General features: G+C 44.8%; 1 protein-coding gene and 1 long non-coding RNA gene across 3 annotated transcripts in view; both read left to right on the forward strand.

The window, feature by feature from the left end:
* LOC137321368 (uncharacterized) overlaps positions 1-18,163 on the forward strand; it is a 230,284-nt gene that overhangs the window by 129,891 nt on the left and 82,230 nt on the right. The gene's annotated exons all lie outside the window — the stretch shown is intronic.
* wdr35 (WD repeat domain 35) overlaps positions 1-18,163 on the forward strand; it is a 121,148-nt gene that overhangs the window by 33,417 nt on the left and 69,568 nt on the right. For both annotated transcript variants that reach the window (XM_067984349.1, XM_067984351.1), the window contains exons 12-13: positions 14,629-14,773; positions 15,844-15,913. In XM_067984349.1, the coding sequence (XP_067840450.1) occupies positions 14,629-14,773; positions 15,844-15,913 (215 nt within the window). The remainder of the gene's footprint in view (positions 1-14,628; positions 14,774-15,843; positions 15,914-18,163) is intronic.

Below are 18,163 nucleotides of genomic sequence, written 5' to 3' on the forward strand. Positions count from 1 at the left end.
AATAATGGCCAAGACGTGGAAGTGGTGCAAATCAATACATTTAATGTGCCAATCTAAAAAATAAGCAAACTTAACCACATAACATTTCTTCAAACACCCTTGTGCATATCCTTGGTGAACTAAAATTGCTTGAACTTACCGTTCTTACCGCTTCTACATGGTGCATCTCCTGTGGCTTCAGCAGAGGTAGTGGCAGGCTGCTCAGATCCCTACCCTGACTGCTGAGATGCTTTTGGCTGACAACCTCTGGGTTTTGGAGCCTGTGAGGGCACCGCCAAAGAATGCTCCACCTGCACCTGTGCAGGGGCAGACTCGGCCATCGGGAGAGGAGGCAGCATTACAGGTACTGGTTGAGAGGGGGCAACGGGTGAGATGTGGGAGCGCTTTGAGTGGAGTTCCCACTTCCATGTCTCCTTTCGCCATCTTTCCTCTCCCGGGCCAATGCCACATCACTCCTGCCACTTTGCTGGACAGCAGCTTGGTGCATATTTGTGAAGCATTCTAAGACCAGGGATAAGGTATCTGTATTCATGTTTAAGGCGGCAGACATGCTGGCTTGCAAAGTATTCACGGCCATGGTTATGGCTTGCATAGACTCATTTGAGAGCCGTGCTTGAAGCTGCATGGAGGTGGCCACTCTCTCCATGACACACATTCTCGCAATTACCTGCAGCATCAATCCACTAATGTTGGAGTTGTCCTCCTCCATCCTCTCCGCTGTTGCGGAGAGTGTGCATGGCACATTTTCTAGTACCTCGCAAAGATGCAGCTGTACCTCAATCATTCTCAACTTCAACGATGGGGTTCAGCATCTCTGTCCAGCTGAGCTGAGCTTGGAGAGGAGTGCACCCTCCAACCCGGACTCTCCACAGCTACCCCTGCTACAGTGTCTGCTCGTGCTCACTTGTGGGTTGTGAATCACCAGGTGACAACCCAACTAACTGGCTAACAGGACCCACCGAAGTGCCAGTATCTGTGCTGGTGCATGGCTGTATATCCTGTGAGTGTGCACCCTCAGAAGTAATGAGGTCCTCTTAGGAATCAATGTCATCCATCTCCGCACATTGTTCTTCTATGCGTGAAGGCCCTGGGAGACAACAGAAAGGCATATGAATTAGTCATGGCAAAGTAACAATCTTTCCAATCACCATACTCAGGTTTGTCATAGTTCAGTCATTGATGAAATAAAGTCATCCTGTGTGTGAAAGATGCTTTAAGCTCTGTCACCGGGCATATGCGGGTTCCCAGTCTCTCCATCTCCAATGGATGGGGATGCTGATGACATACTTAGCTCCATAGCCTCCTCCTCGGCATCTGTCAGCTGGTCAATTTATGGAGGGCCACCTCCAGTCCTCGCCCTCTCCCTTACATTTTGCGCTCTCTTCTCCTACAAGGGGCGAAAGAACAGACCTGTGAGTCACTGAAGGAGACTTGTTTACCCGATGGATGCAGTGCATTGGGTGAGGGTGACTATGAGACATATGGATCACATTGCATAAGGATTGGGGTGAGTGGCAGTGGCGGGTGGATAAATGGGGAGGTGAGAAGTGAAGGATGGGTGCTGCTGAAACTTAAGTGGGTGTGAGGAGTAATGTGATGGAGTCGGCTTGGCAAGACATAATGAGAGGTGGGTGTTGTACTCCACAGGATGTAGGTGAATCAGCAACTGTACTCACTTTTCCTGAGCAGGTTAAGTCATTAAACCGCTTCCTGCACTGCAGCCAAGACCTGGGCACCATGCTCCTGCTGCTCACCTCTTCTACCACCCCTAGCCATACCTTCTTGGAGCCGAACCAGGTTTCTCCCTCCCATCACTTGAGTAATCTCCCTCCTGGTTCTCACTGCACCTGGCAGTACTTCAAGTGAAGCATCCATGAACCTGGATGCTGCTCTTGCTCTATTTCCTCCTTTCCCCTCCAAAATCCATTTTTGCATTGGCCCGTTAAATAGTGAACTTCAGATCATGTCCACCCGCTGCGCAGCTCAGTCACACAAAACCCGGAAGCAAAAATAATTGCCTTCACTTAAGTTTGCGATCGCAGATTCCGACACGCTCACTTCACTTCCGGGTTTCCCATGTGAAAATCTACCCCACCCCCTCCACCTGCTCTGTTCCTGGCCCCAGGTCAAAATCAATCCCCAGGATTCTGGTTACCAGTGATCAGTGGGAGAACAGATCTCATGAAATCAGAAAGATCCATGAATTGCTGAGCGAGAGTCAACCAAATATCCTTTAGTCCCTCCAAGATCCTCCCTGTATACTTTGCAATCCGATTGAAATTGATCTCTTCAGATAGTCCTCCAAGACCTGCAGTTCTTCTCTCAGTGCTACCACATTGAGTTGACTAACTTGCCTGGATCTCTCATGGTTTTCAAGGAAGGTTTGTAGGTGTTCCTGCAGCTGACTTTCTCCAGACTACAATGAATTGAGCCCCTCTCGGATATTGCCAGACAGCAGGACAGTGGACTCCACTGTTATTCCAGCCAATTGTTGCATATTTGGGAAAGGCCACACACAATCTCCATATGTATCTGATACTCTGTTAGCATCCTTCTCTTCATGACAGGACCCCCGAGATCATCATCCGCTTGCTCTGTAGCCAGGGGCTGATCTGTCTTGTGCGCCCACTCAACAACAGCAGGCTCCACTTCCACATCTGCATTCTCTGGCTTCATCTACACTATTTGTACCCCATCGAGTGAGTGTCTGGCCTGAGTGCAAGGCAGAGGGTGAATGAATTGGCGGGTGAGTGATCACTAGTGTTGCCGGGGGTAGAGGAGACTGCACATTTCTTACTCTTGAGCAATCCTCTCAGCAGTACCTTGTATTGTAGCCTCTGGAGGAAAAAAAGTGCTGTTAACTTTGGTGTTCTTGAACAACATTCTATCTTAACCAGCTACTTTCTGGATCTCTTATAAAAAGTGTGCCATAAAGATCTACTTGATGAATGTTTTTAGAGATGCAGTAATGTTCTGTCGCATTTGTTCATCTTTATGCTTTGCTGCTTGACCAGAAAACCACAAAATTCTCATTGCACTGTTAACATTATACTATTACTTTTCTGATATTTTATTTGGGTTCAAGTGACAGATTTAAAAACCCATGACAGGATAAGTAACAAAAGGGTTACCTGATCTGTTTGTACATACAAAACAAAAAGACTCTCGTAATTGCATGTGTCTTTCAATTGGGGATGAAGTCATTTGAGGGAGGTGGCTGTGCATTTCCATGTAAAAGTAGATGACTGGGGAAAAAAAAAATCAAGATATATCGTACTTTAAATGGTTCTAGGATGTTTCACATGCTGAATATGTGTCAGCAAATGCATTTATTCCCAGAATGTTTTATTTAAGGGTGGGAGGATGCTGAGGACACTGTAGTAGAAGTGTGTAGAGGAGTTTTTTTCCCCCTAATTTCTATAAAGTGAACAATTTGAATTATTATATATTTTTAATGTTGGTGAGGCAGCATTTGGGTTGACACTATTTTCTATTGTGAGTTATTTATCTGTTCTTTCCAATCATGTATGTTTGAGAAATTAAATGTCCAAACATTGGGGATTTGAACTTTTAGATTCAACCTAGAGAAACCATATAACAATATATGTTATTTATATATTAGTGCAGTCTCATTTGTTCTGTTGTAAACTCAATGGCATTATGTCATCTGCCTTGAAAGGTAACTGGGTTCTTCTGTGATGCTTATCGTTGCTGCTAGAGAACTATTCATCTAGACATTTCAGCAATAAATACTTTTAACTTGATTGAAAGGTAAATATGGTGGGTTGAGGTTGTTTTTAGCCTTGAGCGCTGAATGAGTTCTGTTGTCTCATTAGCCTATGTTTTAACAGTCAAACCTTTCATCAGTACGTTACAGATGCAGCCAAGTATTCTTCTCTTTTTCTGTCTCATTGACATCCTGCAAAATTCTTTTTCAGTGTGGTAAGCCTTCCGTACACAAGAGCACTAGGATGTTGAGAAAAATTGATGTGTTTAGCTGACATAATGCTGGAAATAAAATGGTGTAAGATTTTGGAGTTCTCAGCCACTATACTTTGAAGCCTAGCCAGCGTCTCCATTCAGACATACTTGGTGTCAGGCAAGCAGAAAACTATCTAACAGTAATTTTCTCAAGTTTTCTAGCATTCTATAATAATGGATGACACATACAAAATCTTCTATTTCCTCCAGACAGTAAACTTAATCGTACTTTGGCAGTTTTTAAATACCAGAATGTTAGCTTAAAAGTATTAGCATTTTGACTTTACTATTGATTCATCTTTTTCGCACAAAAAAAAGTTCTTTATAGTGTAATATACCAGTGTTGGTACCTTTTTATATGTGGGTTTATTATTTTGAATTATCTTTGGATTTGCCAGAAAAAGAAAATGTAGTTTTATCTATTATACTGTAATTTAGTCATTTCATATAAATTCATATTTTTTAAAACTGTAGATATACAAAAAGCGTAAAATAAAACCAGTCAACCCTTGAACAACAAAAATACCATTGAAATTTAAAACAGCTCCCAAAATACGCAGACATTAAATTCTCCCATCCTTGGATTTCCTAAAAAGCCTCTATAAAATCACTCAAACCTAGGGACCTTTCATTACCTGTACTTCCTCATAATTTTATCTCTCAAAATTACAACAGTTTTTAAAAATTTCACTTTTTTTACTGTATTTTTTGAAATTTGAAATTTGTAGCATTTCAGTAATCACTTATTTCTGTGGGTAATTCTAACATTTTTTCAGAATCCCATTGTGCATTTGTGGGCCAAGAGGAGCAGTCTGATTTTGTAGCCTTGCCTGTAAAGGTAGTGTAGTGACAGGATGAATCAGGATAGTGAGTATGGTTTTAAGTTTGTACAATATTGTAGCCATTGGAATGGCTAAGTAGATCTTTTCTTTAAAGTTAATTCGGCATGAAAACAAATTTGTAACAATTTTATATCAAATTTGTAGTAACAGTTACAAGATACCTTGACATAATAGGCTCCAGCCTATCTGAAAAAAAATCTACCACGCATTACATCATCCATTATATATGTAAAATTAGGCTTCTGATAAAATACGAATAATAAAAAGAAATTGCTTTATTGCGATGGGTATGCAATTGTGATGAATATCTGGTATCAAGTGTTCATAGAATCATAGAAAGGTTACAGCACAGAAGGAGGCCATCGAGTCCGCGTCGGCTCCTTGCAAGAGCAATCCAGCTAGTCCCACTCCCCCGTCCTATCCCCATAGCCCTTTCAAGTACTTATCCAGTTCCCTTTTGAAGGCCATGATTGAATCTGCCTCCGCCACTCCCTTGGGCAGTACATTCCAGATCCTAAACACTCGCTGTGTAAAAAAGTTCTTCCCTGTGTCACCTTTGGTTCTTTTGCCAATCACCTTAAATCTGTGTCCTCTGGTTCTTGACCCTTGCACCAATGGGAACAGTTTCTGTCTATCTACTCTGTCTAGACCCTTCATGATTTTGAATACCTCTATCAAATCTCCTCGCAATCTTCTCTGTTCAAAGAAGAACAACCCCAGCTTCTCCAGTCTATACACCTAACTAAAGCCCCTAATCCCTGGAATCATTTTAGTAAATCTCTTCTGCACCCTCTCTAAGGCCTTCAGATCTTTCCTAAAGTGTGATGCCCAGAAATGGACACAATACTCCAGTTGTGGTCAAACCAGTGTTTTATAAAGGTTCATCATGACTTCCAAACTTTTGTACTCTGTGCCTCTATTTATAAAGCCCAGGATCTTGTATTTTTTTAAACTGCTTTCTCAACCTACCCTGCCATCTTCAATGATTTGTGCACATATACCCCCACATCTCTCTGTTCCTGTACCCCTTTTAGAGTTGTGCCCTCTAGTTTATATTGCCTCTCCTTGTTCTTCCTACCGAAATGTATCCCTTTGCATTTTTCTGGGTTAAATTTCATCTGCCACGTGTCCGCCCATGCCACCAGCCTGTCAAAATTGTTCTATTCTTAAGATGGAAAGTGAAGTAGTCCAATCCGAAACTAGGTCCTAAATCTAAACAAAGGAAACTACGAAGTTATGAGGAGTGAGTTGGCTATGATAGATTGGGAAGCTTCATTAAAAGGCATGACGGTGGATAGGCAATGGCCAATATTTAAGGAACGAATGCATGAATTGCAACAATTATACATTCCTTTCTGGCGCAAAAACACAAAAGGAAAAGCGGCTCAACCATGGCTAACAAAAGAAATTAAGGATAGTATTAGATCCAAAGAGGAGTCATATAAAGTTGCCAGAAAAAGTAGCAAGCCTGAGGATTGGGAGCAGTTTAGAATTCAGCAAAAAAGAACCAAGAGATTGAATAAGAGGGGAAAAATAGAGTATGAGAGTAAACTTGCAAGGAACATAAAAGTGGACTGTAAAGGCTTCTACAAGTATGTAAAAAGAAAAAGATTAGTGAAGACAAATGTAGGTCCCTTTCAGTCAGAAACTGGAGAATTTATAATGGGGAACAAGGAAATGGCAGAGCAATTAAACAAATGCTTTGGTTCTGTCTTCATGAAAGAGGACACAAATAACTTCCCAGAAATGCTAGGGAACCAAGGGACTAGTGAGAAGGAGGAATTAAAAGAAATTAGTATTAGTAAAAAAAAATAGTGCTGGAGAAATTAATGGGACTGAAAGCCGATAAATCCCCAGGGCCTGATAATCTGCATCCCAGAGTAATAAAATGGAAATAGTGGATGCATTTAGTTGTCAGCTTTCAAAATTCTATAGATTATGGAACAGTTCCTGCAGATTGGAGGGTAGCAAATGTAACCCCACTATTTAAAAAAGGAGGGAGAGAGAAAACAGGGAACTACAGACTGGTTAGCCTAAAATCAGTAGTACGGAAAATGCTAGAGTCTAATTATAAAGGATGTGATAATAGGATACTTAGAAAATATCAGTGGGATTAGATAATGTCAACATGGATTTATGAAAGGGAAATCATGTTTGACAAACCTACAAGAATTTTTTGAGGATGTAACTGGTAGAATAGATAAGGGAGAACCAGTGGATGTAGTTTATTTGGATTTTCAGGAGGCCTTTGATAAAGTCCCACATAAGAGGTTAGTGTGCAAAATTAAAGCACATGGGATTGGTGGCAATATACTGGCATGGATTCAAAATTGGTTAACAGACAGGATACAGAGAGTAGGAATAAATTTGTCTTTTTCGGGGTGGCAGGCAGTGACAAGTGGGGTACCGCAGGGATCAGTGCTTGGGCCCCAGCTATTCACAATATATATCAATGATTTGGATGAGGGAACCAAATGTAATATTTCCAAGTTTGCTGACGACACAAAAATAGATGGGATTGTGAGTTGTGAGGAGGATGCAAAGAGGCTTCAAGGCAATTTAGACAAGTTGAGTGAGTGGGCAAATACATGGCAGATGCAGTATAATGTGGATAAATGTGAAGTTATCCACTTTGGAAGGAAAAACAGAAAGGCAGAGTATTATTTAAATGGTGGTAGATTGGGAAATATTGATGTACAAAGGGACCTGGGTGTCTTTGTACACCAGTCACTGAAAGCAAACATGCAGGTGCAGCAAGCAGTTAGGAAGGCAAATAGTATGTTGGCCTTCATTGTCAGAGGATTTGAGTACAGGAGCAAGGATGTCTTACTGGAGTTATACAGGGCCTTGGTGAGACCACAGCTGGAGTATTGTGTGCAGTTTTGGCCTCCTTACCTAAGAAAGAATATACTTGCCATAGAGGGAGTGCAGCGAAGGTTCACCAGACTGATTCCTGGGATGGCAGGACTGTCGTATGAGGAAAGATTGGGTCGACTCAGTCTGTATTCACTCGAGTTCAGAAGAATGAGAGGGGATCTCATTGAAACATATAAAATTCTGACAGGGCTAGACAGACTGGATGCAGGGAGGATGTTTCCCCTGGCTGGGGGGCCCAGAACAAGGGGTCACAGTCTCAGGATACAGGGTAGGACATTTAGGACTGAGATGAGGAGAAATTTCTTCACTCAGAGGGTGGTGAACCTATGGAATTCTCTACCACAGAAGGCTGTGGAGGCCAAGTCACTGAATATATTTAAGAAGGAGGTAGATGGATTTCTAGTCACAAAAGGGTATGGGGAGAGAGCGGGAATATGGTATTGAGATAGAGGATCAGCCATGATCATATTGAATGGCGGAGCAGACTCGAAGGGCCTAGTGGCCTACTCCTGCTCCTATTTTCTATGTTTCTATATCCTCTTGAAGTCTATCACTATCCTCCTTAATGTTCACTCCTTCCTTCCAAGTTTTGTGTCATCTGCAAATTTTGAAATTGTGCCCTGTACACCCAAGTCCAAGTCATTAATATATATCAAGAAAAGCAGTGGTCCCAGCACTGACCCCTGGGGAACACCACTGTACACCTCCCTCCAGTCTGAAAAACAACCGTTCACCACTACTATCTGTTTCCTGTCACTTAGCCAATTCTGTATCTGTGTTGCTACTGCCCCCTTTATTCCATGGGCTGCAATCTTGATGATAAGCCTACCATGCGGCACTTTATCAAACGTGTTTTGAAAGTCCATATGCACCACATCAACTGCATTGTCCTCATCTACCCTCTCTGTTACTTCATCAAAAAAGTCCATTAGGTTAGTTAAACACAATTTGCCTTTAACAAATCTGTGCTGGCTTTCCCTAATCAATCCACACTCGTCCAAGTGACTATTAATTCTGTCCCTGATTATCATTTCTAAAAGTCTCCCCACCACTGAAGTTAAACTGACTGGCCTATAGTTGCTGGGTTTATCCTTACACCCTTTTTTGAACAAGGGTGTAACATTTGCAATTCTCCAGTCCTCTGGCATCACCCCCATATCTACGGATGTTTAGAAGATTATGGCCAGTAGCTCCACAATTTCAACCGTACTTCCCTCAGCAACCTAGGATGCATCCCATCCAGACCAGGTGACTTATCTATTTTAAGTACAGCTAGCCTTTCAAGCACCTCTTCTTTATCATTTTTTAGCCAATCCAGTATCTCAACTATATCTTCCTTTACTGAGACTGTGGCAGCATCTTCTTCCTTGGTAAATTCAGATGCAAAGTACTCATTTAGTACCTCGGCTATCCCCTCTGCCTCCGTGAGTAGATCTCCTTTATGGTCCCTAATCGGCCCCACCCCTCCTCTTACTAACCGTTTACTGTCTACATGCCTGTAGAAGACTTTTGGATTCCCTTTTATGTTGGCCGCCAGTCTATTCTCATACTCTCTTTGCCCCTTTTATTTCTTTTTTAACTTCCCCTCTGAACTTTCTATATTCTGCCTGGTTCTCACTTGCGTTATCAACCTGATACCTATCATATGCCACATTTGCCCTTTTTTTCCATTTCATTTTACTCACCATCTCTTTTGTCATCCAGGGAGCTCTGGATTTAGTTGCCCTACCTTTCTGCCTCGTGGGAATGTGCCTAGATTGTACCCTAACCATCTCCTCTTTAAAGGCCACCCGCTGTTCAATTACAGTTTTGCCTGCCAATCTTTGATTCTGATTTACCCGGGCTAAGTGTTGGTAGAGAAAGTAATACATACATAATTACCTGAAACTCATACTGTTACCTGTAAAAGCTGCCCCTTAAATGTGCATTTTCATTCCAGGAAGAGTTACTTCTTCATTATTAGAAATGCCACAATTTTTAGACTTTGAAAAATCCGGTAAAAGATGGTCACGCAAAAAATATCTTGTGATTTTATAGCTTCTATGCTGGATCGTTTGCTGACTTGCAAATTCAATTCAGTAGAATGATCACACAGTGTGAAGTACTGCACCAGTGCTTGAAACTATGTCCTCAAGGAACTTGAAAGCAAGCATGGCCTGGCTGCCCTCACTCCAGCAGGAAATCAGCAGCCCGAGGCAGGCCCATGTGGGGGCACTGCTTACAAAGTTCTAGAGTCACTTTGATCCCTGGAGCCTCTCACTAACATAAGGGGCTTGATTTTTGGACATCCAAGCGGGTGCATTTGCGGCGGGGGGCTCCGAAAATTGGGGATTCCCGGGGTGGGTCCGGAGCCCGGCTCCAACCCCCCCACTTCCGGATTCCCCAGTGACGCGCTTAGATGCGCGCGCAGCCCCCGCATGCGGGACTATTGCCGGCGGGATCCCACTTAAGGCAATTATTTTGATACTCCAGGTTGTTAGCAGACCTGATTTGTAGGATATTTTAGGAGGGGTGGGGTTTTCATCTAAACTGAGAGTGTTTCCCGTACTGGGGGAAATACTCCCAGTCGAAATGGACGTGTTGCAGTCACCAGGCTGTGGCAGCTGCAAAGGTCCATTTAAAAGTTGCGGGGGGGGACCCTCACTCATTGCAGGAGGCCACTCTGTCACTTTGGATAAAGTTTGGCCTCCACCACCTTCCTCCTAACACTAAAATTCACCAACTTGCAACCTCAACCCCGGTGTGCAGACACATTTACCTACCTTGCGGACCCCCTCAAACATACATCTTCCGGATGGGGGCCACCGTAGCTGCAGTCATGACCTCCTCGCCGGCCACGTCATCCACCTCTGACACGTGGAGCTCCATAACACAGTGCTGTGACTTATCCATCTGCATAGCAGGAGGGAGGGCAACGGCAGAGAGAGATGCATCGGGGAAGGCACTACCCTCGCCACAGGGTCTACAGACCGAGGCTCAGCTTTCTGGACCTCTCTGATGAGCAGTGCACATGGAGGCTCAGAGTCACTCGACATGTAGTCGTGGACATCTGCAGCCTCCTTCATGCCGAGCTGCTCCTGAGCACCATCTTCTTACCTGTCGCTGTCAAAGTCTCCACTGCCCTCAACAACTTCTCCTCCGCATCCTTCCTGTGTGCCACTGGGGACATTGCCGGCGTCTCTCAGTCGTCTGAACAAAAGAGCCCTGCAAATACACCTGCACCCACTCTGCAGTGATACAATGGGTGGCATCAGTTGTGGATCTTCATGGTGATCCTCAGGAAAGGGCATTATTGCACAAACCAAACAAGATTTGCAAAGACGTAGCAGTAGTCGTGATAACAATTTTTTATGATTCTTTGCAAAAACAACAAATCTAAATCAAAAACATGACATTTTGTCTTACACCCTTGTGCAACCCTTTTGTTCTCACAACACCTTCGCCGTACGTTTACGGGAACCCCTACGTGGTGCTACCCCTGTGGCTTCAGCAGAGGTAGTGGCAGATTGCTCTTGTCCATGCCCTGACCGATGAGATGCTTTGCACGGACGCCCTCTGGGTTTTGGTGCCCGTGAGGGCCCTTCCAAAGATTGCTCCACCTGCACCTGGAGAGGGGGCAGCATTGCGGGTACTGGTTGAGAGGGGAGCAACGGGTGAGACGTGGGAGCGCTTTGAGTGGCGTCCCCACTTCCATGTCCCCTTTCACCATCATCCCTCTCCTGGCCCAGGCCCATATCACTCGTTCCACCCAGCTGGACGACAGTTTGGAGGACTTGTGTGAATCCTTGGAAGGCCAGTTGTAATGTATCTGTCAGCCTGTTTAAGGCGGCAGAATGTTGCTCACCCTGAATCCGAATGGCCGTTGTCAGGGCCTGAATGGACTCGTTGTTGAGTCGTGCTTGAAGCTCGATGGAGACTAGCCTTTCCTCCATTGCAGACATTCCCGCACTTACCCGCGACACTATCTCAGAGATGCCTTCACGTCCCTGTGACAGTATTCCACTCATGCAGGAGTTGGACTCCTCCATCCTCTGCGCGATTGTGGAGAGTGCGTATGGCAACTGTTCCAGTACCTCGGCAATGTGCTGATGGCCCTCGACGACTCTCCTTTTCACGCCTGGCCCCCAGGCTTCAGCATCTGGGTCCAGCTGAGCAGAGCCTGGAGAAGAGTGCTCCCACCAACGCGAACTCTCCACAGCTACCCCTGCCACCAGGGTCTGCTCGTGCTCACATGCGTGGTGACTCACCATGTGCAACCCCAACTAAGTGAGGACGGGGACCCACCGAGGTGTGTGTATCTGTGCTGGTGGATGGCTGGCTGAGATGTGACGATGCCCCTTCAGAGGCCGGCAGTTCCTCTGAGGAATTGCCCTGCAAGAGAACAGAAAGCAATATTAAGCATGTGGACAGATGTTGAGGTGCTGCAGATGCCAAGTGATGCTAAGATCATTCGCTATCATGAGCGCTGAGTGTTAGATTTCTGTCACCAGCTGCTTGTGCACTCCCAGTCTCAGCGTCCGCCACGGACAAGCACTCCAGCGTCTGACTTATTTCAATTGCCTGCTGTTCCGCATCTGTTAAGACCACCTGGTGTGGCGGGCCCCCTCCGGTCCTTGCCCTCTCCCGAGCATTCTGGCATCTCTTCTCCTATCAAGGCAAAACACAGAGGCGTGATTGAGTGATGGTTGCCTGGTGACCCGCTGCATGCATTGGTGTGGGTGGGGGTGACCGTGAGGGAGATGCATAGGAGGGTGCGTGTGAGACATAGCCATGAGATTGTATGATGATTGGGTTGCATGGTAGTGTTCGAATGGGAACTGGGGTGGTGAGTAAGTGCAGGCAAGGTGAGGGTGATAGTTGAGTGGATGTGAGGAGTGATGCGAGAGCGTTGTGGTGGCAGTGCAGAAGGAGTTGTGTGGTGGTGGAGGTGATGTGGAAGACGGAGTGTGGGAGAATGCGTAAGTATACTCGCTTTGGCTGACTGGGTTAGGTCATTAAAACGCTTCCTGCACTGGACCTAGGTTCGGGAGATGTTACTGCTGCTGGCGACCTCCTCTGCCACCTCGAGCCAGGCCTTCTTGGTGGCAGAGGCAGGGCACTTCCTCCCGTCGACTGGGAAAAACGATTCCCTCCTCCTCCTCACCCCATCGAGCAGCACCTGGAGTGAGGAGTCAGAGAACCTTGGAGCAGCCTTGCCTCTGGCCTGCTCCATGATCCAAAATTGTTGTTTGCTGCAGGAGGAGCATTGGAGGACTGCCCCTTTAAATAGGGCTCCTCCTGCTGACAGCCTGTGATGCGGGTGCGTAGTGCGCCCGCTGCGCAGGTCTGGAATGGGAAACCCCGGAAGCCATGGTAAGTGCCTTCAATTAGGCTGCGATCGCGAGCGGAGCACCCCGAATTCACTGGACGCGTTACCCACGCACCCAGTCAACCCCCTGCTGCCAACCCGCCTCCCTTCTAATATCGAGCCCCAGGTGTCAGTCATCTGCCCAGCTCCTGTCACAGGCTAGCACTGAGAAGAAGCATGAGAGTAGACACAAAAACATAACACTCACCCAGTAATTGGAAGGGTAAGCCCTGTGGGCAGGGCAAGCCCTATCAGATACATTTGTATTTTTGATCATTAAACCTTATTGGAACAGTAAATATATTGTGCAATTTCACTTTGATTTATGAGGTTGAAGTAAGAAATATGCTGGGGAATGAGTAGAGTGGTCCTGACCATGGTATGGATTCTGTTGGATTGCAGAGAATGGGAAAGATGGTGGGAAGTGAAGAACTGATGGGGTGCTCAGGAGTTGCTTCACGATCAAAGTTTGATTGGCCCTTGCAGATGACAATGGGCCAGTTGGTGGTGGATCCTGGACCCCTTCAATCTGCTTCGGGAGCTCCTGCTTATCATCAGAGGACTCTTACTGATGTGCTTTGAGGTGGATGCCTCACTCTATGGCAGTGTTGTGAAGAATGGAGCAAATGGCACTAATTCTTGAGACTTTTCCAGTACTGTATTGAAGGACCCTGCCTGATCTGTCAAGATAGCAGAAGCGCTGTTTTAGCATGATTGCAATTTTCTCGATGTATACTCGAGTGGGGGCACAGGCTTCATTACACTTTTGCACCGCTGATGTTGCTGGATGATGGCAAGTAGCTCTTGCCCTCCAATCCCCAGCACTTCATGCTCTAGTTGCAGGTGAAGATTAAATAGGTGAAGTAGAATCCATGATAGTGTAAACTATACATGGTTTATGAAAAAGATAAGCGAACAAAGTACATGGGATGAATAGTATTTTCTGTACCATGCATTGTATGTAAACCTAAGATTTTAATTGTGATACTGCTATGACCCTGCCTTCTGTTTCAGGATTACTAACTTTGGTTTAGTACAGTAATCACATTGCATTTTTCCAAGGTAATTGTAATTGTTACTAGGTTATCTGGATACTAACTGGTTTACTGGTGATGTACTATAGTCTAGGCAGTGATCTTGATACCAATATAGATCATGGTCCAGCTATTTTGAGACAGGGAATAGTTTTAAGTATTTTGTAACTTTTAGGGTATTGCTCCGAAAGACGATAATTGAATATTTATTTCTATTTTGCATTATAGACTGTTCATACATACTACTTTTACACTTTGATGTAGATTCAAGATATACAGGGAGATAGTGGTGGGACTGCTGAACAGATGTGCAGTGCAGTCCTGTGAATTTTTCTTGCAAATTTGTTCTCAGTGGAAATCTTTTGGAAAAACAAATTAATTTTATTATACATTTACTATATATAGAAGGTTAAGCATGTACTAAGCAAAGTAAGATACAATAGTACTGGCATTGCTACATTAGATTTATAATGGTATTACTGCCAAGGTTCTTTTCTGATTCACTTTTTGACAATATTAAATAAAGCTATAATTACTCCTGTTATAGATCCCTTGTTTGTAACCATGACAAAAACACATGTAATTGTGGCCTCTAAAGATGCATTCTACACCTGGCAATATCGTGTGGCTAAGAAACTTACAGCAATGGAAATCAATCAGGTGGCACGAACAAGGAAGGAGGGACGGGAGAGGTTAGTATTATCAATTGTTAGAGATGCAACCAAGTTTTGACCAGCTAGCATGGCAATAGGAGCTCTATAGTAGGATTAAGTGGCTATGTGACTGAGAAGAGTTGCATCAGCCACAGTTCCCTTTTTTGATTGCTACCAGCACCCCTGCTGAAAAGTGTGCATGTATAGACGTTGGATAAGGACAGGATTGGGCTTGACTGTAATGCTCCCTATGATCGAATTATTTGCTGGCATTCACTGTCCAGACTCATGCATAAAGAATAGTTCCTTGAAACGTTGATGATTCCTGTGGAACTGTAGTCCAGCAGGAGTCAGTGCCTTTAGCAGAGGAGGTGAATTGTTTTTAAAGAAAGTGTTTAAAATCCAGCTTTTGCAGCCAAATTCACTTTTTAATGGTATGTGCAAAATGCTTAGAGTCAGAGAATGATGATCCTACCATGGAGGTAGCCTCTATTCTTTGCTGTCTCCTTTAGATAGAGTACTGAAGACTTGCTTCAGAGTGAGGTTAAGATGCAACTTAGCTGGGAAGAGGAGTGAGAGATCATCTGATGCAAGATGGATGTTTTTCTTAGAGGCAATGTTCCAACGTGATCTTTTCTCGTTCTTCGCACCCCCCCACCACCACCCCTTCATGAGATGCAGGGAATTGCACTTTGTATTTGGAGATTGAATCTCAATCAAATAATTAAGATTATTATGATGAATAGTTAACTGTTCTTGCATTGCCCTTGGTGTCTAGTAAAATTAAGTTGGACAAATGCTTTAAGGTTGATATTTTACCTTGGCTGCTCAATGGAGACTGTTATAGCCACTAATGTATTATGACAGGAACATTCATATATTAACCCCATTTGAACTTAACTGTAATATAATGATGGTGATTGATTAATGAAAAAGATTTTTTTTGTTAAATATAAACTGGTATTTGCACCCTGGATACTTTGGTATTCTTGAATCTAATATTTTACCAAAAAGTAGTTTTATATTTTTTTAGTATGTGGGTTTTTAATTTGTTAGGCAGAATTTGTTTTCTAACAAAGAAACTTGATTTTTCTCTCTGCTCCTATCAGAATTTATCACATTGATGATGAATCATCTGTTGCAGGAGATGGTATGCTAGATTTCAGCAAGGTTGTTTCGGTAAGTGTTTCTTTTGTATTTGATGAAACGACTATGTACCTTGTTTGCATTGCTGAATTTTTGTTCTAGATGAACCAGAATGTCAAAGGCAATTCAGGGAAACTATTATAAATTTAGTTAACCACAGATAAAAACGTGGCATCAGGAGATTGTGAAATCCTGCCACTGCGCACTGGGCTCTATTGAGGACATCTGCATGCAGAGACTAAAGCCTCAATATTAACCCTCCCCCGATAGGGGGATTAAAGAGTTAAGTACGAGGAACACGTCCCCAACATGAACCCACTGCCAGTTTTATAGCGGCGGATGTTGGGGCTTCTGAGTGTCCTGCCGTGGAGAGGCGGGACACTTAATTAACATATTTAAATCGGGCTCCCACAGTGCAATAGGGAGCCCAATTTAAAATTGATTGTTGCTGCAAGGGTTTCCCATGGGCCGGGAAACAAGTTAGTGAAAGGGAGTCGGGCACTCTCGGCTCCACAAGCTAAGTGCCTTTTTCGGCACTCCTTGTGGGCCAGGAGGATCAGGAATGCTCCCCCTCAGGCCTGTCAAGGAAGCCTTCGGCCTCCCCCAACCCCCAGCCCTCCCAATTGCCAACCTCTCTCCCCCCCTCTCGATCGCGGCCTCCCTCCCCCTTACCAATTGCTAGCCTCTCCCCTCCCGGTCGTTAGCCTCACCCCTCTTCTTCCCCCCCCCCCCCCCGCCCTTGCGGCCTCTCCACACTCCCGACCGCGCCCTCTCTTCCACCCCCCCCCGCCCCCAATCGTGCCCCCTCTGCCCCCTCCTGATCGGGCCCGCCCCATGCTCCTCCCGATCGCGGCCTCGATTCCTCCTCCCGATTGCCAGGGTCTGCCCCCATGTGTCCTGGCTGCGGTCTCCTGCTGCTGGTGTTCCCTCCTGGCCGCTGGCCAGGCTGTCCATTTGGCCGGCTGCCAGGTGGGAAACTGAACAAAAAATGTTAGTGAGGTTCTGCCGTTAAGTTTGGCAGGACTTACGTGTCCTCGGCTACAGTCAGGTTCTTTGGCCGTTTTTGGCCTCTGCCACACCCTCATCCCCCTCCCCATAAATATCGGGGCCTATGTTTCCCCAAGGAGGTTGCGACAGACTAGTGCAGTGTCTATATGGGCCTTTACCCCACCCCCCCACCAATCCCACCCCTATTGTGATCAGTAAGGAGTTCCACTCCGTGAATATGCAGCTGGTCTGTGACCATCGATACAGAATTATACATGTTAATTCCCAGCAATTAATATGTGACCATTATTTCAAGGCCCAAGAAGATTGGATGAATGGATGGCTGCTTGGGGATCAATGCTATCCACTGGACCCTGGCTCATCATCTCTTTGAGATACTCACAAGACCTAAAGAAAAATGCAACGAGGCATTGAGCTACCTGGGTTTTTGGTGGAACAGATCATTGAGTTAAAGCACTGGGAGATTCTTGCAGTACAGGCTAGTCAAAGTTTCCAAGATTATTGTACTCTGTTGTGCCAGACACAACTTTGTGCTGCAAAGGGACATTGGCTTGGAGCAGGAAAACAAAGAGTCAGCTTCAGCCAACTTCAGGAAGAATTCTGCCCAGGAGCCAGACAAGATGTTTATACAACCATCCATTTATGTAGCAAGATTTGTACGGCAAGAAGTAATAGATGACACTGTTAGTTAAGAGCCTGTAACATCCAGTGCACAACAGTAACCTGCACATGCCCAATATCCTAACCAAAAAAAGCCATCGCCCACAGCCTTAAATCAGGATTCCTGAATACAATAGTATGTTTTTGTGCCTCATCACAAATGAACTGTCAAAATGAATTGGAATACTAGTAAGCCAAAATGTTATTAACCTTTCATTTGTATGGTGCAGATGTGTTCAGTGTGATTTTATCCAGTTATTTACCCATGGTGAAAGTGTATGGTTGTGTGTTTTCTACTTCCTAACCACATGTTCCTTCCAAGTGTTGTCCGAAGTGGGAGAAAGAACTGAAGTAGATGGCTGCTGAATGTTAGTGTCTGCCTGTAGGGGTGGAGGTAATCAAATACCTCATTGTGATGGTTCAGTAGATAGCCCTGTAACCATAGGCCACATGGGCGTATCTGGGTGAGACGGCCAGGTGAAATGGATATGATCTCTATCATCTGTGCCAGAGATCTATGGGAGCGTGACACAGGCAGAATGAAGTTGTTGAAGTCCTGCATTACTGCCGTCTCAATCTGATTGCCTAATCCTGACAGCCCAAGATCTTTAGAGA

Source organism: Heptranchias perlo, chromosome 5 (genome assembly GCF_035084215.1).
Source record: "Heptranchias perlo isolate sHepPer1 chromosome 5, sHepPer1.hap1, whole genome shotgun sequence".
Lineage (NCBI taxonomy): Eukaryota > Metazoa > Chordata > Chondrichthyes > Hexanchiformes > Hexanchidae > Heptranchias > Heptranchias perlo.